The sequence below is a fragment of the Adelges cooleyi genome, unplaced genomic scaffold (assembly GCF_023614345.1).
Source record: "Adelges cooleyi isolate 19-005CV unplaced genomic scaffold, UGA_ACOO_1.1 ACOO_flye_CR_arks_rails_tigmint_CR_PRNA_651, whole genome shotgun sequence".
NCBI classification, from domain to species: Eukaryota; Metazoa; Arthropoda; class Insecta; order Hemiptera; family Adelgidae; genus Adelges; species Adelges cooleyi.
The window spans coordinates 9862392-9885760 of NW_026096352.1; the positions used below are offsets into that span (position 1 = coordinate 9862392).

General features: G+C 32.1%; 3 protein-coding genes across 3 annotated transcripts; all 3 read left to right on the top strand.

Annotated features, from left to right (window-relative positions):
* LOC126844257 (uncharacterized) lies at positions 1–3195 on the top strand. The gene is made up of 2 exons (XM_050582302.1): positions 1–121; positions 1393–3195. The coding sequence occupies exons 1-2, from the start codon at positions 101–103 to the stop codon at positions 3097–3099; spliced, it is 1728 nt and encodes a 575-aa protein (XP_050438259.1). The 5' UTR covers positions 1–100; the 3' UTR covers positions 3100–3195.
* Positions 3196–5826: 2631 nt separating this feature from the next.
* Positions 5827–9814, top strand: LOC126844680 (copper transport protein ATOX1-like). The gene is made up of 3 exons (XM_050583047.1): positions 5827–6063; positions 7939–8014; positions 9420–9814. The coding sequence occupies exons 1-3, from the start codon at positions 6043–6045 to the stop codon at positions 9572–9574; spliced, it is 252 nt and encodes an 83-aa protein (XP_050439004.1). The 5' UTR covers positions 5827–6042; the 3' UTR covers positions 9575–9814.
* An 8624-nt stretch (positions 9815–18438) lies between these two features.
* Positions 18439–23224, top strand: LOC126844807 (venom serine carboxypeptidase-like). The gene is made up of 5 exons (XM_050583225.1): positions 18439–18750; positions 19733–19931; positions 20767–20913; positions 20999–21234; positions 22485–23224. The coding sequence occupies exons 1-5, from the start codon at positions 18439–18441 to the stop codon at positions 23022–23024; spliced, it is 1434 nt and encodes a 477-aa protein (XP_050439182.1). The 3' UTR covers positions 23025–23224.
* The last annotated feature ends 145 nt before the right edge of the window (positions 23225–23369 follow it).

Here is a 23369-nt window from a genome sequence, read left to right on the forward strand (position 1 = left end):
AGGGAGTCACCTGTCCCCCATTTTGCGTTATTGGCAATCGATAACACCACGCTATAAATATCCAGTAGATGGGCTCAACAATAACATTCAATCAACAATCATGGCTCTTCACGCGTTTACGGTAAGCATTTCAAATTTGATTACATTTTTGTATACAATTTTAACTGTGTTTGGTATTTCACTTCTCTAACACACAACTGTTCGTTATTAATACTGTTGTAATTTAATTAATCATAACTTTGGACTGTTAGCAATGTAAAATTATAAGTGCGGGTTGTCTGTTGAATATTTTTGATACTCAAACATGACGTTAGTTTTAATTTTTTTTTATAAATACACCTTTTTTACTGACTGTTATAACGATATTTCATTTTTTAAATTATTATAGTACAATGTATAATCCTATATTATAACATTATTGAAAACATTACGTTTAATACTAATAATATAAGTAATTAAATTTGAAATAGGTTTACTATTATGCGACATGATTTTGTTTTATTTAAATTCTTTTCAACCGTTCTTAAGGATATCGATAAAAATTAAAAGCCGACAAAATTATATTATACTCTAATAGAAATTCCGAGAAAACAACATTTTATATATAATAAACTTTTTAAACAAACAACTTTTTTTATTACCTTTTAATATCCAACTTTTGTGTTTATTATGTAAAAACAAACTTGAGACTTTGTATTTTCCGCTATGTTTTATTCAGCAAAGCTTGAAGGTGGTATAGACAAGTTAGTTCGATTCACTCTATGCTGAACTTTTAAGAAGGGTACATCCATGCTTTATTTCAGGGAATTTTTTCGATATTCTGTTGGCTTTATAAATTATTCATACATTGAGCGAATAAGTTTTCTTTGTATACTATCTACAGATAAATTAAAATACATTTTAGTATACATTTATAATGTAATAAAGGTGGATACAATATAAAATTATACCAATTTAATTTTACACATTTCATTTTGATATCTCCCAGTAATTTTTGTCTATTTGGCGTTTATCGTTGTTAGATATTTTTAAAATCAATTTAATATTGAACTTCAAATCCATTGTTTGATTTTATAGGTAGTTAAACCAAAACCTATGATGATCTAAAAAAAGTCTTACACTAATTGATATTATTTTTTTAACATAAAATATTTAATGTCTTTCTAATTTTTAAGCAGCTACTAAATTATTTTGCCATTGCTGTGTTTTATAGTGAACTATAACATTGACTTGAATTCTAATATACATTTTCTCGACTACTTGAATACTCTAAAATATTTTAGTGTACTAGTTAATTGAAACTTAAAAGGATGGTCGATGTTTTTCAAATAATGCGCATGAGTGATTTTTCTGATAAATCAAATATATTATAGACATTGTTTTTCGTTTTAGGTAATAATTTTGACAGGTCTTCTAAGCCATCATATTGTTGGATTTGGGCTGCTCGAACATTTGGGGTTGATACCAACAGACGAGGAAACTATTGAAAGTGATGTCCCAGAAAAAGATTTCTCGTTGATGGGCACTTATCAGTCTAACCATCGACATCCTGCATCCGGTTCGACTACCGGGCTTGGCCAACATTCGGGTACATCTCACGGAGGTGGTTTAGCTGGAGGATTCGGGCAGGGGCAAGGTTTGGGAAGTGCCTCCAGTGGCAGTTCAGCAGAATCGTCAGGGTTCACGTCAGGCGGTTCTAGTGGTAATGGATTCGGATCCGGTGTAGGATTCGGAAGTACTGGAGGTGGATCTGGTGCCGTTGGCGGTGGTTTTGGTTCCGGGTTCGGCAGTGGATCCGGATCTAGTGGCGGCGGATTTGGTTCTGGACTGGGCGGTGAAATCGACGAAGAAGAAATTGGAAATTATGGCAATGGCGGACAAGAACATGGACCGGATTTTGGAAACGGATTCGGAGGTAGTAACGGTGGATCTTCTGGGACCGGGTTTGGAAATGGATTTGGGGGTGGAAACGGAGCTGGCTTAGGTGGGGGTGGTGGAGAAGCTTCAGGCTTTGGTGGGGGACATGGCAGTGGTTTTGGCGGTGGCAACGGAGCTGGTTTCGGAAGCGGTAACGGAGGAGGTTTAGGAGGTGGTCCTAGTGGGCCTTCAAGCTTTGGTATACATGGAGGATTTGGTACCGGTAGTGTAGGAGGAAACGGCGGTAATTTTGGAAGTGGTACCGGAGAAGGCTTGGGAGGAAGCAACGGAGAAGCATCAGGTTTGGGAGCCGGACAAGGAAGCGGTTTTGGAGCCGGACAAGGCAGTGGTTTTGGAGCCGGTCAAGGCAGTGGTTTAGGAAGTGGCAGCGCAGGAGGTTTCGGAAGTAGTAGTGAAGAAGGCTTAGGAGGAGGCCATGGAGAATCTTCAGGTTTTGGAGCCGGACATGGTAGTGGGTTTGGGACCGGTAGCGGAGGAGGTTTTGGAGGTGGTAGTGGACAAACTTCGGGCTTTGGAACAGGACATGGCAGTGGTTTTGGAGGGGGCAATGGTGGTGGTTTTGGAAGCGGTAACGGAGGAGGTTTTGGAAGCAGCCATGGTGGACCGTCAAGTTCAAGTACACATGGAGAATTTGGTACCGGTAGTGGAGGAGGAAACGGTGGTGGTTTTGGAAATGGTAATGGAGAAGGCATGGGAGGAAGCAATGGAGAAGCTTCAGGCTTTGGGGCCGGACAAGGTAGTGGTTTTGGGACTGGTAACGGAGGAGGTTTTGGAAGCGGCAGCGGAGGAGGTTTTGGGGGTGGAAACGGCGGTGGTTTTGGTAATGGTGGTGGTGGAGGTTTTGGGGGAAGCAATAGTGCACATTCGAGTTCTAGTATACAAGGGGGATTTTCTAACGGTAATGGAGGTTTCGGAGGAGGATTTGCAGGCAGCAATGGACGGCCATCAGGTTTTGGATCTGGACAAGGTAGTGGGTTCGGAAGTGGACAAGGAGCAGGATTCGGTTCAGGAAGTGGATTCGGTGCTGGTTCAGGTAGCGGTTTTGGTTCCAGTTCTAGTCAGGGTCATGGTGGAGTCCATGGTGGAAGTGGGTTCGGAGGTGGCTTTGGGTTTAGTGCTAGTGGAACTGGTAGTGGTCGATTTTTAACTTTCTTGAAATAAAAGTACCCAATATTAAAGAAAATTAAACATTATAAACATGTATTCTACAATTAAATAAATACATAATATGACGTGGTATGTATTTCTTTAAATCAAATCAATAATTTATTATTTATTATAATTTATTTTTTGTATTTTTTTTTAAAATTATTTTTAATTATATATTAGTGTATTAAAAATGTTGTAACATAAAATGTTAATAAAATATTTGTATAATTATTAAATTTCTACGCTTTGTATATTTTGATTATAAATATATACGTATAGTTATCCAATAATTATGAAAAACTGTGTAAAATATACGTTACACTAAGTATATTATATTTTCCTAACAATAAGTAATAACATAAGTCATACATTTATTAACTGATACTAAATTATTAAGTTCGAAAAGTAAAATTTAATCTTAGTTGTTATGTAGTGATGATAGGTACGATTAGGTAATTATTTATTGAAATAATGTTTATATATATATTAAACAAAATTAAGATTCACTTTTAAATGCCATCAATTATTTAAAGTTACCGAAATATTTTGCTTAAATGTGGCATCCATTTTTTTAAGGAGCTTCTTGTATGCAATATTTTTTACACTGATGTTAGTATCGATGTTTATGAACGAAATATTTTGTAAGGAGTAAATATAATATAAGTATCTGAGAGTAAAATAAACGGTTTTTATTTTAATTCAATTAAAATAATGATTTTTTTTTTTTTACTTAATTCAGTTACATAAGTCAATTTGACTAAGGAAGTTGAAAATATGTTCCAGAAGTTAACGTGATCATAAAAAAATAAAAATCCTTTAGACAGATTTTATTTTAACACATGATGTAAGTAGATACGTTCAAATACATTTAAAATAACTTAATAATAATACCATTTTAAAATTGAAAACAGGCGATGGTCGATCGAACAATTGGATGTTATTTTTCAACTCGAGAGTGTATTGCAGCATAAGTAAATGATAATAAAATTAGATTTTTTTTTAAGAGAACTTTCTTTTTTAAGAGATTTCTATTTTTGTAGGTAATTAACAGCATTCAGATTTGTCATCGTCTAGTGTAAATATTATTTATCGAATAATTAAAAAAAACGAAAAAATTACTCGCTATTGGAGTATTTTAGTTTTTAATTAAATAGTCATAAATGTTCACCCTCGGACCTTAGTTATAATATTGACTTTCGAGCTGCGTTTCGTACTTAATAAAATTATCTCGAGGAAAAGAATTAATTACTACTGTAAGTCAGTACTCGTTTCATAAAATAATAATAATAATTTTTGAATAAAAGAAAAATATTTAATAAACTTGGCAACATCGAACATCAATTTGTTTTTTAGGTTTGTTTGCAAAGGCAACTGTTACATTAATGTTGCTTAATGGGATTTATTTCATTATTGAATATGACCAATTGGATTAATATAATATTAATATCGTAACTGTCGTTGAAAATATCGTTCTTTCAGTATTGTAACTGTTCTCTAGTTTGAATACGATTTTCTCACTGACAGACTCCAGTGGTTTTGACACTTTGATTGGTGTCTCATTAACGCAGTCCGATACTTAAAAATAATAACATCATTTTTTATTTCAACTGTCGTTCCATAAGTAAATCATTTTATCATTCGTTTCGAAATTTTTTTGAAATATGCAGCTGTGTATACATTTTAATAAATCTTTATACAGTAACTTAAAAATAAAAATCGAACATTTTAAGTATTTTTTTAGCATAATTTAAACGTGTTTTTCTCAGATTATAATAAAAGTGACTGTCCGGGTTTTCTAGTACTCTTATAACATGTATAGTTTATATAGTATATTATGTAAGAAACGCGAGTGGTGACGTGTAAATTTAACTTATTCCGTATTAGGTATGAAAATACGATTTTCGAGCTGGTATTGAACATATTGATGTACACCGTCAGCCTATTTAGCAAAAGACGTATTTCCGAAAAAATAAATATTCGACGCATATTACGTCATTTAAAAGGAAAAAATATGATGGGTCGGCTGGAATGTGTGCAAAACAGTAAGTAATTGTTATTGAAATAAATATAAACAATTAAACGTTTTTTCCTTTAAGTGTGAAATTTAGTATTTCGGAAATGCGTTCTTTATGCTAACCAAGCTGACGGTATTTAAAAGAAACAGCTGTATTCGAACGTTATTTTTTTCGTTTATTTACCTAAAAATAGCGACGGGGTACACCCTGTATGCGTTCATAGTGTACTGCGGGTTACCGAAGATATGGGCGTGTAAATATTATGTGTTTTGGTCTCCCGGCAGTCGGCGGTGAAAAGTGACTGTTTGGTTCGTTCACCTCTACCTCCGCCGCCGCCGCCGCCGCCGGAATCAGGTGAAAATCTTGGACGGACGACGGCGGCGGTACAGGTTTCGGTTGACCGAAGTGCCCGAAGTGGGCATTGCAGGCGGCGAGGAAAACCGTGCGTTTCTTTATTTCATGTACCTACACACACCTTTTATACGGTCTCCGCTTATTGGAATTCCTCGGGTGGAAATGGAAACACGGTTCCGTTGTCAACTAGGAGAGAACGCGCGGGCTGATTTTGTTTTTTTTCATTTCAGTAACGGCCGTGTATTATTATGACAGGCGCAACGCGACCATGATATACCGTGATTATAGCGTATAGACACCGCGGTGTAAGACGTATAATAACGACAAAAATAATAATAATAATAAATACCCAAACAAAACGGCCATCGAATCGGGTACGTTTCGGTAATACGGATTTCGCCTTGTTTTTTTCTTTTTCTTTTCTTCGACTTCTACAACTCCTCCTCCTCCTCTTCTTCCGTGGACCAACACGAATCCCATATAGAGTCGACTCCTGTGCAGTCCAGTGTCCGCCGTCGCCGATCGTTTCACGACCCGTCATCGCACTTGTACCGCTTTCGGTTTACACGCATTCCGAACACCTACCATGTCCCTACTACAACCGCAGGTAATTGTATTCATATTATACATAGTAGATAAGTAATAATAATTTTTTTATCGTCTATATTATGGTCGTCGGTTTTCTCTTTGGTCCACGAACAGTTCAAACATGCATTGGTGTTTGTGTGCAATACGACTGAAACGAAGGCAACTTGTGTGTATATTTTGTATTTTATGTTCGTTTACAAAATTAACACGACCCTTAGTGAGCCTTACGGACGCTACGAATATAGAATTTTAACGCTGTATTTATTTCATTTATAAAAGGAAAAACTATATTCAGGTATGTGTTTTTTGTGGTATCGATTTGAAAAAAAAAAATTATTTTACGGAAAACTAAACGTTGGTCGACGTTAAACCGAATAATTGATTACGATTGATACAACAATGTACGACAAGTCTAGTCTTTGGAATATTATTATTATTAATTAGTTAACGAGTTATAGGTTAAATATTAGGTATATAATAAGCTAAAAATTATCAAATATGTCAAAAAAGCCAAAATGCTAATTAAACGTTAAACTAAACCTTAACTAGTGATGCATATTTCTATAGTTAAAACTTAAATGATAAAACCTAAATGCGACAATTTTTATTGCTAAAAACTTAGAACCCAAATTGACATCAATTCACGCCCATGCGTGATATAATTTTAAAAAATAATAATAATGAGTTTTTATCGGAATATTATACATATTTTTTATTATTATTGAAAAGTCACAAAACGGCTATTGTTGTGCGATTATAGCGAAAAACTATATTTTTTCATAATAGTTCTATCGTATAAGTTTTGGTAACAATGAAAGGTATATTTCAATTATTGAGAACGTCCAAATATGTTTAGTCGTGTCGTTAGAATACTGTACTTAGTTTCAGTGCAAGATTAATCTAGTTTCTAATTCGTGAAATAAAGTAGCAGAAAAGGTCTGTTTTGATTTTCATTGCACATTTAATAGCAATAGCACTCATAACACACAAACGAATATCAAAGAATTATGCCCAAAGTATGTATTTTAAAGAATAATTCACCACGCGTATAATATAATTGAATAGGACACGAGACACATTATCGTTTGCCAATAACCTTGGACTCGAATACTATATGTTACATTTTATTTTTTTTTTTATTCACGGCGCACAAGCGTCCATGTTGGTCTATTGTTAGTGCAAAAGACTGACTATGAAGAACTAGAAGAACTACATTAAGTTTTTTATTTTATACAAGATCATCGACAATAATAAATGGTATTCAATATGTTATCATATTGCATTATGATGCTTGAACCTTTAGGCTGATATTTGGACATTTGTATTCTTCATACATTTATAGATATTGAATAAAAAAAGCTGGTACAGTGGGGTCGGGGCATTGTGGGAACGGAGAGGTCGCAGGAATTAATATAAATAAATGTGATAAAATCACTTTTAAAAAATGCTTCGATGTGAATCTGTGCATGGTAGGTTCGAACCAAATGTATAATTCTTGGGTGTTTTTCTCGATTTTGAAAAGGGATGGAGTAAATTTTTTTTAATTTTTGCCCCAATAAAGTAACTTAGAGGTACGATTTCTGATCTATACAGTTGCTATACGAAGAAATCTGTTCAGTGGCTTAGAAGATATCATGTTTACAGACACAAAAATAAAAAACAAAATAAAACACATCATTGTAAATACAATACTTTCTCAGCTCCGCATCGAAGCTAAAATATTTAAGATCAGGTAGAATAATTTTAACAAATGGGAAAAATTATATCGCGTTTTTTATTGAAAAAAACCAACAACTTTTGTGCTATAATATATATTACAATAACATAGCAAAATTAAACATTTAATTCTAAAATGTATCACAATAAAGTCTCTAGTTTGTGTTTTGTTTTCCAGACTTATATATTTGATGTGAACATGAGCTGCGATGGTTGCTCAAAAGGTATAGAACGAGCTTTGGAACCATTAAAAGGTAAATTATATTATAAGGTAATAAAGAAGTATAGCTATTGCGTAATACTTTACAAAATGTAATAAGTAATAACTAATAAAACAACTTGAGGAAGATATGTAAGCTAAGTGTTATTGTTATGTACAGATAAATATTAATATTTATATGTACATAATTTTATTAAAAACTGGTAAATGGGTATTTTTGGATCTCGGGTTTCCACGATTTCGAAGTTTTTAGGCACGTTAAAGTAAAATATATAGCTTATAGTTCAGAGCTGTAATGGTTTTTTAGAGTAATAAAAATTGCATTCAAGGAAAATATTTGAAAAATAACAATATTTTCCCACAGTATACATAATATAGTCAAATAATATGTTTGTGTATTGTGTGCCGATGTATTATTCACAATGATATTGTTTTATCGTATTTATGTGTATTATATTTGTTTTTAAATATTCACCAATGTGAAATATAAAATCAAACTTCCTGGGTTTTAGATCCTACACGCTAAAAAAATGTGTATACTAGGCTATAACGCACGAGTTAATCCTCATTGCATTGAAAATCCTCGTGGGACTTTTGAATGACAACAGCTGTAGTATTATATGTTTCTAGGAACACAAATGTCAAAGTCCCGGGTTAATCAGCGGGTGTTTGATCACACACAGTAAAATCAAATTATTCTGTTTTAATGGAAATCCGTGTAAGAGTAGAAGGTATTATATTATTATAGGTCCCTGATGTAATATTATGCATAGATCTGTTTACATTTAATTTGGAAATTTGGGAAAATATTTTGGCAATTTATTTAAATTTTGAACAACTATAAACCCTCAACTGAGTAAGTTTCAGATACATCCACGTCACATGTTTTATGCCGACGTGGATATATCCGAAACTTACTCAATTGATATATCCATCCACGAAAGTTTTAACGCATTCAAAACTATAAACCTTTTACTCTATGATGACATCACTATAGTATATAATATATTAAATTACTCTTTATGTACATTCTTTATGCGGCATGATATAATTATATTATAAATAAATGATACCTACAAAGAAACTTACGACTAATTTAATGGTTTTATGTGTTTATGATTATTTCGATTTAAGAAACACACTTGAGTGTTACCCGAGGCTGAGTTAAATCTCGGTCTGGTGCGAGCGAACACCAAGAAGCAGTCTCTTGATTGACAAAATACTCACTTGATACTACATACTGATTTGTATGTAATATTGTATTAGAATTTGATTAAATCACTTAAAAAATGCAAACCTATTGATAGTGAACAAAAACGTATACAAATAATTAATTACAATACAGTACAATTCTGATGGTCGATTTATAGTTGAATTAACTAGATTGTAAAATTATCGTTTAATTAAATTTTGATCATAATATGTTTGACCTTCTTTAGGTAACGGCGTTGAAAATTATGAAGTGTCATTCGACAAAAAATTGGTCCGCGTCACGTGCTCATCGCCAATGTCTGCGGAGGAAGTATTGACTGCTATACAGAAGACTGGCAAAGTAGCCACTTTAATAAATATCGAACCGCTATTGACGAAATAAATATTTTTGGACAAGACATAAAGAAATGATCGTACATTCTGCCCGTTTAGGATAGTTTGAAAAAAAAATTGTTTCAATATAATATATAATAAAAAATGTTCTTGTATACCAAAATACCGAAACGATGTTAAAATAATTGCAACTGTTAATTAGTATTTTACTAGATATAAATATTCATTTTTAAAAAAAAAATTCGAAAAATCACCAAACTGATATTATTATGTACATATAACTAACAGGTAAACGGCATAAACTAAATTCGACTGTGATTTAAATATTAAACTATATAATATTATAATATACTACCTACATTAAGTTTAGTTTTCTTATAAAATGTCGCTTACCTATTTAAATATTTTAATTATGTTTAGTTTAATAACAAATCAATTAAAGATATATTTGTTGTACTATTATAAAATACATATTTCCAAAATGTTCGTATGCATTTTTATATTCATACAATTTGAAAATTATTTATAATACAGAATGATAATTTTATCGTAAATCAATATCTCACTCAATATCTCATAAGGTATAAGGTATTCTTATAATATAAGAATTTTTTTTATATTTATAATATTTTTATATAATGTGATCTCAGTTTTTCAACAATAATTGTTTTTGTTTTTACTGTTCTCCCAGCTTAGTTTTTTTCGATAGCAATTTTTAAAACTTGAGTGGTAACTCATATATTTTACTAACTTTTTAAATTAAGAATAATGTACTTAAAATTTTAACTGGTCGACCAGTTTTGGACAACTATTTTTAAAGTTATAAGAGATTAAAAGTTAGGATGGGAGAGGAAGTGTGCGCAAATAAAATAAAACTACACTACACCTTTCCTTCTGTCCTGAACTTGCAACTTCAATAACTTTCGTATTGATCAGTCAACATATTTAGTACATTTTTCTCAATTTAAAAAAATCAATGACATTTATGCCTTTCCATTTAAGTTTCAAAAGTTGCTATCAAAAAACCTAAGTTAGAAGGGGGATAAAAACAAAAAAAATTGTGAAAAATTGAAATGACATTGTATTAAAACATTATGGAAAAAAAAATAAAATTATTAATCAAATCCAGTGATATATTAAGTGGTTTTCGATAAGTTGTTCACCCTGTATAAAATTTTTGTTTTATTTGTTTAAAAAAAATATATAATTTGTCAAATACAACTTCAAAGGTATGTCTGGTTTGTGTCCATAATGTTAATTAAATTTTGTCCAATTAAGATATCTTATATAATTTAGGTGTACACGAAACTTGAGTTTTGTGTAATATCGATAAAAACAATAGTATTAAATTGTTTAAGACAAACGTTTTAACTGATAAACTATCAAATAGTTTTACTCTAAAGATAATACCGACATCTTTATAACTATTGTAGTCGAACAATTATAGCAAATATGACAAAATATATAATACAGTTTAAATTGCACAGAGACTATTTGACGTAGACAATTGAAATTTGAAACAGTTGTACAAGTAGATACATGCTCAAGTCTTTAAGGACTAGAATGTGCTACGTGTTTTTACCTTGTTTTAAGGAATGGAAGCTTGGACACTGAAGAATGCACTAGAATGCAGCAGATGTTCTAAAAACCAAGCTATTGAAATGTGGTGTTTTCGTAGGATTTTCAACAAATCTTAGATTGACAAAGTTACAAACGTAGAAGTTTTAAGAAGAATAGACAAAGAACCAGAGGTGATGATTAGTATAAAATCTAGGAAGCTGCAGTAGTATGAATATATGCCAAGGGGCGAGAAATATCAGCTCTTACATCTTATAATACAAGGAAAAACTTGCGGGAAGAGGAGCAGGGGAAGATCTAAAACAAGCTGGCAGCAAAATATAAGAGTGGTTCCAATACAACAGCAAGGGACTATTCAATGCTGTCAAGAACAAACACTCTATAGTCATGGTAATTCCAACCTTCGATAGAAGAGAAACATGACAAAGAATAAGAAGAAGACATTTCTAAACACTTTATGAATTTCGGCACTGAGTTTACTCATAATACATTTTAATACTAAAAAAAAAAATAACACAGTGTACATATATTACATTTATTTGAACGTAAAAGATGAATTACTTTTATATGCGATGGTGATTGCGTATTCAAAAATATAATACTGCTATTTAGTTATATCCTAAATTTAAGGAGAGCTTAAATTTGTAAGGCAGTAGGGCCAAATAGTGAAATAGTTAATAAAAAACCAATATTTCACAATATTATGGTGAAATATTTCAGACTTCGTACATTATTTGTAAATTTTGTATTACAATAGGATCTTTTTAAATATTTAAATATTTTATTTTATATTTATTTATAACCATAAGTGTTGCTCAGGTTTTCTAGAATAAAGTCCAGATTTATATTTACTTAAAATGCTTAAAATATACATGAAAACGTATGCAACTTTTTGTTTGAATTATGTATTTCGTACGTACCTTTATTATTTAATAAAGAAACAGTTATTAAAACTAAAAAAAATCCAAATAGTTAATCAATCAACTAATAATTGGTTAGTTATTTGTTAGTTACCGGCAAATTCTTTCTTTTGTTTAAAAATTAGTAAAATGAATATAATTATTTGGACATGACCATCAATTTAACAATTTAAGTACAATCATTTATTACGTTCAATTAGTCTTATTTATTTTAATAGTTTATAGGTACTTGATTTAGTCAAACAACACAATTTACATTAAATAATATGACACATAAACATAACAAACAATTCAACAATAATTACTCGACGAACGCTGACAGTATTTACGAGACAGAAAACATTATCTTCAACAAATTGTAAGTTAACGTCTTAGGTGTGATAAATAAAAAATTTCGGGTGTCGTTAAAACGTTTATTTTTATAAAAAAAATTGTTTTTTCACATTAAACCGCCAATTAACGAAGAAGATTACCTAGTCAACAAAAACCGTAGTTGCCAAAAAGGCGGATGATTAGAAGGAGAAGAGGTAGGCAGTAACAACACCAGAAAAACCAAACCAATCAGCAGCACGGCGGCTGTAACAGTGATACGGTCAACGAAAGTGAAAAACAATCGTGGACCCAGAAAATAGAAAGCCTGAAAAACGATATGGACCAGAGACGATTGGCCATTAAAAACATCAAACTGTCACTGAACCAATTAGATGTCACTGAATAATAACATTTGTCTGTAAACTTAAGTATAAGCAAAATGAACTAATTATGTAGAGATTTTTTTTTTTATATACAAGCTTTGACAACTTAGGCCATTAGCTGTTGGCTGTTGAAAAATTGTGTTGGTCTGTGTATGTGGAAAACATGTGGTAGGTACATGACATAGGTCGCCGCTAAAAATCCCGAGTGGTCACTTATGTGGGATTAAGCAGCAACGGACACAGCTCTTCAGGTGCCACGCGGCAGCTGAGGTGTGGACTGCGCCACACCATGTCCCTTATGAAATTGTAATTTTTAATTATTGTTCCTTTTGGTTTAATAAACGGTTTAAAAAAAATAAATGTACAAGTTATTTAAGTCTACCAAAAATACAGAAAATAAATATTGACTTTTTGTATGAGGCCATGTCTTGGTTAGCAAGTTTAAGAACGTAAATTAATTTTACCAACAGAATTTTGAAGAAATTTTGAGGGTCTATTAGCTCAGCTCTCAAAATATGTGAGTTACTCGCAAGCAAACTTTAGTGTCTGTGATGCTTAGATACTGTAAGGTTTTTTTGTCAATGTATACGAGAAAGCTTGATCGACTATTTTGATATTTTTGGTGAATGTTGTTCTTCTTTGCATACTATTGCTAAGATTTTCTGACAATATGAAATTACAAACGAGGCGGGGTGGGTGGGTCATTAATATAATTGAAAACGTATATAGATTAAACCACATTTTCAAGTAGATTATAGTAAACACTATAAATCGATTTGCGTTCAATAACCAATTGACGGAGCATTTACAAGCAAAATTATTGATAAGCGATTGAAAATCAACATAGGTTTATTAGTTCAACAAAGATATTACAATTATACCCAATACAATAAACACGGATGCTGCAAATGCGTACTCATACCAAATGCTCGAGTTCATCTGGAAGCAAAGAATTTTGCTTCCAAATTTTTACGGTATTCATTACCGTACGTAAACGGACTAATATAACCATCGTTACAAGTAAAAATACGAACAATGTGAAGCCTGACAGGTAAAAAGCGACTCTGAGGATATTGTATCCTTTTAATGAGTGTATGCCAACGTGTGGTTGACCAGCGGTCGTCGCTGTTAGGTTGGCGGTGGGCTGTTCTAAATCGGTGTCATTAACCAAAAGCCAAAAGTCCTCGCTCAGGTTCTTGGGTAAACTTGGATGGTTAACTATGACGGTAGAGAGTTCCGCTGTCTGGGGAGGAATGGAAGTGTTGCCGTCCACCATTCTATCAACAATCGCGTCTGGCTTCAGCTCACTATAGTGTATTATAGGCGGCGAATTCGGAGGTTCCATTTCAATCGAGTCCATGACGTTATTAAAGATATTGTCCAATTCTTTCCACGGGAATATATCACCGGTAGCCAAGCGTAACACCGACATTGCCGTTAACGCCGCGTATGTCCAAAAAACCATAATTGCCAAGTTGCACTTTACGAAGTTGTACTTGGACGTTTGAAATGTTATCAAAGTACGAAAGACTATTAAAACTTGAAAACAGTATGATTGTGCTTTAACGGTAACCAGGAAAAAATTGTTACAAAATCAACTCCGTCAGTACGTTGTGTTTGTATGGAGCCAATAACAACAAAAACGAATTCGAAAATGCGTGCAGTTTTTAAAAAAAATACCTTTGTCAATAGTCGATTTATAAATATTGTTCATCCGTTAAGACCATTCGTTTAATAAGATCCGCATTTGTACTCACCAGCAAATGACATAAGCCCGGAAGTATTTTTTTCTTAAACGTGAACAATCAACAACATGTGTTAATCCTCGATAAATGTGTTTTTGTTCCCTTTGATTCTCGTGTAACCTAACACGTTCTTGATTTGCCGTTAATGATGAACCCGTGTAATAATTTGCGTTTTACCTTTGCTTCCTGGGTCTCGAGGTGTGGCAGTGTAGGTTTAAAAAAAATCCCAGGAGGCGAGGGGTAATCGAAATTTGGGTTTCAGGTCATGTGCAGATAGAGACATGATAGAGACATGTTTTATAAAAATGTCGACTATATCCGACTGTTTTTCGCGAAGATATAGCAAATCAATGTTGATGGTTGAAAAACTTATAAGAAGATAAGATACAGCCTACATAGGTACCATGGATTATAACAACATTACTTTAAGACGTATTGAGATGGCTCGACACCGTGGCGCGTAGTAGTAGCTCGAGCATCGATCTGTGTTCTTCAAGAAATACAAATATAGTCTTGCCCGCAGACTTGCGATTTTAAAATAATGCTTTTGGCAATTAAAATTAGTATATTATCATTTTTAATTACAGCACGTTAATGTAGGCGGGCCCGGTACAGCCGTTCGGGAAGTGCAATGACCGGCCCATTACGATTTCCTGACAAACTAATTTTTTTTTTTCGTTATACACGCAGACACGATTATATATGAATATTAAATGTGCGACGGGCACGCGCACTTTTTAATAGGAAATTTCGTTGTCTTTGTTGGCACGTGACTGAAATCCCCTATTCGATTGTGTGTGTTTTCTTATTCAATATAATATAACGATTAACACTAACACCGGTCATAATATCATAATAACCATTGGCATCGTTGTCGGTATTAGTCACATCAATATAATATAATATTATAAAATGTAAGACGTTTTGTCCGGTTCCGATCCGGCCGTGAGTGACTTCGAAAATACAGTGAGTCATGCACATATACGCCCAATGAATTTTTTACCTATTAAAAATATGTTATAACAATCTGAAGCTTTCTTATTATATTTCTCCGGCAGTTAACATAACGTACGTCTATTGAACGTTTTATGAGAAAATCACAACCAGCAGCTTGAGTATGACAGAATCGAAATGATTAGATTAACTTGACGGCAGATGGTTAAAGAACAATTTTTTAAAAATTTCCCTGTTTATAGATACATCATAAAACGATGTCGATGTCCACCCATTTTCCAAAATATGATTTCGACCTTATATTAAAATAATAATTGTCTTCTGATCACCTTAAACTAAATTAACGACAAAGCATACCTTATTACTGAGAATAACACTTGACACTTATATTTTATAAACATCGGTTCAAAACTTAAAAATATCTATCTTAACATCAGATTTGTAAAGAATACTTTTATTTTGCATTCGGAATACATTTTCGATTAAATAAACAAATAATAATTCAGAATAAATGTTTCAATATAATATTTACATAATATTGAAAACACGAAATAATTTTATTCAAAAGACATTTTACCTACAGTTAAAAAAGCAAAATAAAGGAAGTGGTTCTACCGCTTCTTGGGTAAAAGTTAATGATATTTTTTTGGAGTTTCACTGTACATCGAAAGTACTATATTGTGTATTGAACTATTTCACCTGTTTATCAACAATTTATTTTTGGAATATTTTCTTAATTTTGGATTGTTAATTTTCAAACATTTTGTCCTTTTAGGGAATTTCAGCTGTTGTACAAACTTGCTATTTGAAAAAATTGGTCTAGCTATTTCTAGTTTTGAATTACTTAAAAAAAATCCTATTCAATTAAGATGACCGTCAATTTTGAGATTCTACGATCACAACTGACAAAATACGGTGGACTCTAGCTAACCTTTAATAATGAAGAAAAATTGGGAAAACGTTGAAAATAGTCGCTATAATTGAATAATACAAAAACAATCCATAAAATTATTTTTATTAATGTACTAAGAAAACTACGCTAAAGTTCTATTTTTTAATTGTGAATTTGACAAATATTGACTATACAAACCTCTTAAAAAATGTGAGTATAGTGTCCTCTTAAAGGTCTCCACAATTGTAAAAGTATTCTGTTTTACAAGTAGAGATAGAGTACATGGTAATTAAAGAATACGACTTTAAAGGAATAAAACAAGAAAACGGTTGAGTACTACATGTCGTATAAAGAGATTAGGCAATCGGTGAGGTTTAGGTTTGAATGTACATCAAAGAAATATAAATTATTATTTGCAATGGAAGAAGTGAACAATAGCAATGGGCATTTGGTGTAATTGTAGGATACCAGCATATGGTGATTATTATTGAAGGATATTGTAAAAAGAACGTTTTATACATTTTTTTTCCTATTATGATTTTTACATTTTCAATTCTCCATTAATCGATTCCAGTAAAAATTTAATTTCGATTTAAATATTTATTTTTAATCAGTCATTTTTTTAACAATGTCATTGTAAATGTAAAAAATAAAACTAGTCGCTTAAAATTAAGAAAATAATCATTTTAGGATATAAATTTCCTAGGCACTTACTAGTACGCATTTTTATGTGTAGAATTCTAAGCTTGTTATTAATAGGCCTAGTGATTACATGTTTTATTCTATAACTTTAAGTTGGTATGTAGTTAGTATTATCAGTTCAGTCACGTAATAACCGACCACAGTTTTAAATGGCGCCACTCCGAATAATTTAAGTATTTGTTGATAATATTGGTTGATATTGACATTTTGTGTTTTAATTGCTTATGAACGGCAGTTCGTCGACAGTTAGGATAGTCTCATGAACTTATGGCAAACGTGACTCAAAATTATAATGTAATACTTAAGGGCGTAGTCGGTGCAGCATACCGCAGCTTTACTTATAGTTTAATATAGCTAGTGTTTAAACTCATTACAAATTACAATATTTTGATATTAGCGCGATATCATGAAAACTATGAAAAAAAAATAATTGCTCGGAAAAATTTAATTTCTCCGATAAGGTACCTTATACCTGCCCTCGGACGAAAAAGTCAGTATTACACAGTTAATCACTTTAATATATTATAATATTTTACTTTCACGGTACTATATTGAATCATTATAGTATTATGACGACTGATAATTTTGTTAAAAATAATATTGTTGTGTTAGGTTTGTGCTTGTAAAAATGGTTTATTAAATGTTTTACCCCTATGCTTCGTGTATGCTTAATTCGATTTTACTGACATGAGTTTTATACATATTAAATGTATAGGTATGATAACATATATGATATGCCGGGAGGAATTTTAAATATGCAGGAAACCTAAATTATTATTATGCGACAACAATTGATCTAAACAATAGTGTGTGTGTATGTGTGTGTGAGTATTATGTAATGTCTGTTCGAGTACAAATATTTCATAATATTAATTAATATGTTTCTATTGGATTTCCTGCGGATGCGTTTTGTCAATGCATTCTATACTATTGTGAATATAATAATACCCACTTGTAAAATAACACCATTTGACGAACGCCAGTCAAATGATACATAGTTGTAAATCGATTTAATTCAATAGTTTTCAAAAAGTATAAATTTCAAATGACAAACACGATTTTTGACCAGGAAGCCCCAAAAAAGAAAAGATATTTCATGTTTTTACTTTCAATTAAAAAAAAAAGATTAACATTTAAATATTGCATGTACCTAATTTGTAATATAACCCTCACTACGTGTACACTATTAATAATGAAAAACGATAAAAGCTTTTCTTAGCTTTAAAAATTACATTTACCTAGTTGAAAATTGACGGTTGGAACGGTCACTGTTGTATAAACACTAATTACGTAGGTATTGCTATTAGCCGGCCATTAATTAATAAGAGGTGTCCACTTCAGACAAACCCCCACCGCGTGACCGATAATATCGATGAAACGGTGTTTGTCTTAGGTAACCTTAAGTATGCACACCGCAGTCCTGCATTATGCGCGCCGCGTTGGGTATACTCGTGTGCGCCGGCTGTTGTCTGTGGCGAGCCACATGCCTGTCATCCGAGTCCACACCGTTGTACTTGAGAAGTGCTTATCCCCTTTGGGACCCAAAGCCCAGCGAATCTCATGCCGGCGAACCGCTTTTACTCACTCAGTATCTGCGCAACGGACAGATACTCAAAGCCAAACAGTTGGCCCGTGTGGTGGACGTATTCCAACCACAAACAGTCATCAGCTATTCAGGGTACTTTACCATCAGCAAAGAATACAATTCCAACCTGTTCTTTTGGTTTTTTCCGGCACCGGTAAGTTATTTTTTTATTCATTTACATAATAACCCACAATTCAATATCAAGAACAACCTAAAAGAATTCTACGTTATTAGGTCTAAATATGTTTATCTTGATATTCAGTCAAAATGAGGTATTGAAACATAACTCATTTTGATAAAAGTACACAATCAAATAAGTTTATACGACATTACCTTATTAACGCCGAACAAATGGAATGAACATGGGAAGGTAACGGATATTTGACATATTATCTTGACATAGGCCGTGATGGACCGTAAAAGACCATCATGAGAACTCAACGGGAACTTCCATTTTTTTTTGTTCTAAATAGGTTAAAACTAAAACCAACTTGAGGTCTAAGATAATAAGGTAAATCAACACTAGTTTTTTTATTTTTATTGACTTGTGTTCAATGAGTGATGTGACATTAGCTCATGAGTCAAATAACTATTGAAGTGCATATTATGAGTACGTTAGTAAAATATATTGACCAACACTATGAAACAAATTATTTTCTATTTATGTTTTATGATTGATTTCTAGTAAGAAGTTCAATTTTAATAATTAACCAAAGTATCATTGTTATATAGGCCTTTGCATAATTTAAGAATCACATACCAGAATAATTTCTAATAATTGTTGTTAAATCGACACTAATCCACCGGAAATCCTATTGATATACTTAATGATTTTTATGAAGGAACTACTTATTCCTCAAAGATGCCTTAAAGAGATTCAACAATTGTTATCGTCTTGAAGGCTTCAGATTTCTTTAACTGAATGAGTAAACACAGTAGGTAGACCTACTTATTTCATTTCTTCCATTTATGTATCTCATGGAAAAATCCAATCCGATCGACCAAATTTAGAAACGAGAAGTTTTGGTTATTTTCACAGTTCACACTTTTCTAACTCAACAATTACTTACACATACACTTTTCACTTGTTTGTTAATATTAATTATTAACTGACGTTAATTTGTATTCAATTTTAGTGTCTCTATCACGATAAAGAAGCACCGTTGATATTATGGTTACAAGGTGGACCTGGCGCCAGCTCTATGTTTGGCGTGTTCAAAGAAATTGGACCTTTTATTTGTTCTTACAAAGATGAAAACTTCACAATTACCGAGAACCCAATGTCCTGGCATAGTAACAACTCATTATTATTCATAGATAGTCCAGTGGGCACCGGTTAGTAAAATATCAATACTTAATTGCACTTATCTAATTTTTTACACATTTATGGTATAGCGCGCTGGTGGATGTGTTTATTCCTTTAAACAGTTCAGTTGTATTAAACAAAATAGCGTTCCACCCATTGCGTAGCCAAGCACTTACTCTAAGTTTTACTGGTTATGGATACCTCATATGTTTTTTGCTTATTTTATTTCATGTTTTTCCAGTAATAAAATCATTGCCTAACATATTTTCTTTTATTATAAAAATATGACATATGAGGTGATTCATTAAAGAAAAGAATATCTATCTCTTAAAATAATTGCAATTTTGTACTGTTTTTTTTTTTATGAAAACATTTTTATCTATGTTATTTTACAAAGTTAGCATTTCTCAAGCGCACTCAACCTACCGTTCTAAATTTAAAAATTTTAAAGTAATTTTCCAAAACTGGTTATGGACCTGTAAAAAATGTCAGAAAATTATTTCTAAAAAGTGAATTAAATACATAAATTATCATTTAAGTTTTAAAAGTTGATAGAGATCTGGATGAAAATAACAACTTTCAAGGATTGTAGGTAGTTCTAAGTTAGCTAAATAATATATATAGATATATATTATTTTTAACCATTTGTAATCAGCCTTTTTAAAAAAAATTAAATTAAAAAAAAACAAGTAACACAGCATTGTTACAATGCCTGTTAATATTTAATTACTATGGTTTTCTTTATTTTTTCAATACGAATGAATCTTTCGCATGTTCAATTTTGTTATTTTAAATAGATTATACTTCAATGCTTTAAATCGCTGTTAAGTATGATTTTTATCGTTGTGTTCTTGTAAACTAAAGGTTTCAGTTTTACTGATCACAATGATGGGTACGCGACAAACTTTTCATCAGCTGGAGAACAACTTTTCGAAGCTCTTATGCAATTTTACATTATGTTCCCGGAGCAACGGCCCAGTCCATTTTACATAATGGCCGAGTCGTATGGAGGTAAGTAATAGATGAAATGTACAATATGACTTGTGTATGACTTATTGACTTTGATTGGACATTACAATGTTAAAATTGAATCTAGGAAAATTTGCTCTGTCTCTGGCGTCGCTGATGCACAACAATAAGCGTTCGGCCGATGTCAAAATAAGTGGGATCGTTATTGGCAACGGATTTTTGGATCCTGAGACAATGCTTTGCTACGGCGACTTCTTTTACCAAGTAGGCTTGGTAGATAACATCACACGGCATGACATAATGAAATTGGAATCACAAGGAAAAAAAGCAATTCACGAAAAACATTATGTCGATGCGTTTTATGTAAGTTTTACTTAATAATTCTTAGAAAACATATTCTGGTAATGCATTTTGATACATTTTATTTATTTGTTGAAACGAGAAACACTACACTATTTGATATTTGATAATATTGTCAAAAGCAAACAAAACAATTGGTTAAGAACACTTGTAAAAAATTATAGATTTGCTGCAAACAGCGGGTAGATTCTTCAAATGGTGATAACTCAAAAACACAATTTTTTATACTTGTGTCACTGTTAAAATACAAGTGCGATATATACTAGCTTTTTTTAAAAGAAAATGTTATCCTTATATGTAAGAACAATTTAGGGAATTTATAAAAAAAAATTGTTCACACAATTTAAAAATTGCAAATTTTAAAATGTTATTTCGGGAACTTAAAAATTTGGATTTATCTCGTTTTTGCAGCACGCCCTCCATTATTTCAAGTCTTAATATCGAGCTTAAAAATTGAGCTTATGAAATCCAACACACACCGTTATAAGAAACATCTTACTTAAAAAAAAACAAATACTCTAAGAGGCGTCATTCTTTGTTATTTTTCGTAAAGCATTTTTTTATCCAAAATGACGCACTAGGTGAAAATAACTAACAGTGTATTGGTCAATTTTATGTGTAATTAAAAGTCTCTTTAAATGTTAACACTGCAAATTGCAAATGTATTTTAGTTGTGAATTATAATATTACCAAATGCGTTAGGTACTAAGTCTCGAGTGTTTAACAAAATAGCGTAGGCCAAATTATTGTCCCTCAATAGGGCATAACCCGTCAAAAATGGTATTAGAACAAAGTTAAAGGAAAATTTTTAATTTTAAAAATAAACGTTAAAACCAAAATAAAAAAGTTCTCATTATATTATCGACGGAGATATATGTATGGGCAAAACATTATTATAAACAGACGATCAACCCTAGTCGTATCCACCCTAATGCTAAAAACACATTTTTAAGCACATTATTGTCATTACAATGCTTTTATCGGTATTTGTATTTCAACCATTTACTGATTCGCATCGACGCGGTTATTTAAAAGAGATTTTATCACTTTCATATTATAACTTATAATACTTCCTGAAAATCCGTGACCTCGATCCCAATAAGCACTGGCCCAACTGTACTTCTTGCTTATTTTCCTATTGCTTTGCTAAGTTTATGTGAAAGTATGTCCGTTATGGTTTTAAATACGTATCTTTTACGCAATACCATAAAAATAATGTAATTATTATTAAATAATGAAAATTATCATTTCAGGCTTGGAGTGGAATAATGAGCACGTTTATCGAACAAGCTCAATTCGCCAGTCTATATAATATTATCAACGGTGACACTTTTCCCTGGAATTCGACAAACACTGCGGACGACGTCAGCTACATTGACATGTTACAAACAGCAGAAAGCCGTCGAGCACTGCACATTGGAGACGTTGAGTACACCAGTTTGGGTGTTGTTTACTACAAAATGATACCGGACTTTATGAGTTCGGTCAAAACCCTACTGGAACAAATGGTAACGCGGTATCCGATTCTGGTTTATAACGGCCAGATGGACCTAGTCGTGGCGTATCCGATGTCCGTAAGCCTGTACTCGAGCATGAAAAGTTCTTACGACGCCGACTACAAAAAAGCAATAAGGAAACCATATTACATCAACAATAAGCTAGCTGGTTACATTAAATCAGTAGGAAATCTCACCGAAGTGTTGGTCAGGAACGCTGGGCATTTGGTAGCTTGTGACCAACCGAAAATCTTGTACGATCTCATTCATAAGTTCATAAATAAACAACTTAACTAATAATGACACTTTTTATTAGTTCCTTGTTTCATCTTAAAATCCGTTGAAAATTATTTATCCCCGATGGGCTTTGTTGTGAAATTTTGGAATTTAATATTAGTTATTTTGGGGCAAGTAATCAAAATAGGATTTTACTTTTATGGCAGTACACGTTTTTAATTATGACAGTCCAATAAAAAACCACTACAAATATTTGTAAGAAGCTGTAGTTTAATAAAAAATTAAATATAACTTAACAATTATTACAAAAAAAAAAACCTATAAGCAAATAATACAATTAGATCTTAAAATTAAAAATCTTATTAAACAAATTAGCATAGATGATAGGTATTAACACGAATTATG

Bases quoted from the DNA above. Each gene is read 5' to 3' on its own strand.
- LOC126844257 (XM_050582302.1), top strand. From the start codon at position 101: ATGGCTCTTCACGCGTTTACG. The intron at 122-1,392 runs GTAAGCATTTCA...TTTTCGTTTTAG, and splicing joins TGGCTCTTCACGCGTTTACG to GTAATAATTTTGACAGGTCT.
- LOC126844680 (XM_050583047.1), top strand. From the start codon at position 6,043: ATGTCCCTACTACAACCGCAG. The intron at 6,064-7,938 runs GTAATTGTATTC...TTTGTTTTCCAG, and splicing joins TGTCCCTACTACAACCGCAG to ACTTATATATTTGATGTGAA. The intron at 8,015-9,419 runs GTAAATTATATT...GACCTTCTTTAG, and splicing joins AGCTTTGGAACCATTAAAAG to GTAACGGCGTTGAAAATTAT.
- LOC126844807 (XM_050583225.1), top strand. From the start codon at position 18,439: ATGCGCGCCGCGTTGGGTATACTCGTGTGCGCCGGCTGTTGTCTGTGG. The intron at 18,751-19,732 runs GTAAGTTATTTT...ATTCAATTTTAG, and splicing joins TTTGGTTTTTTCCGGCACCG to TGTCTCTATCACGATAAAGA. The intron at 21,235-22,484 runs GTAAGTTTTACT...TTATCATTTCAG, and splicing joins ATTATGTCGATGCGTTTTAT to GCTTGGAGTGGAATAATGAG.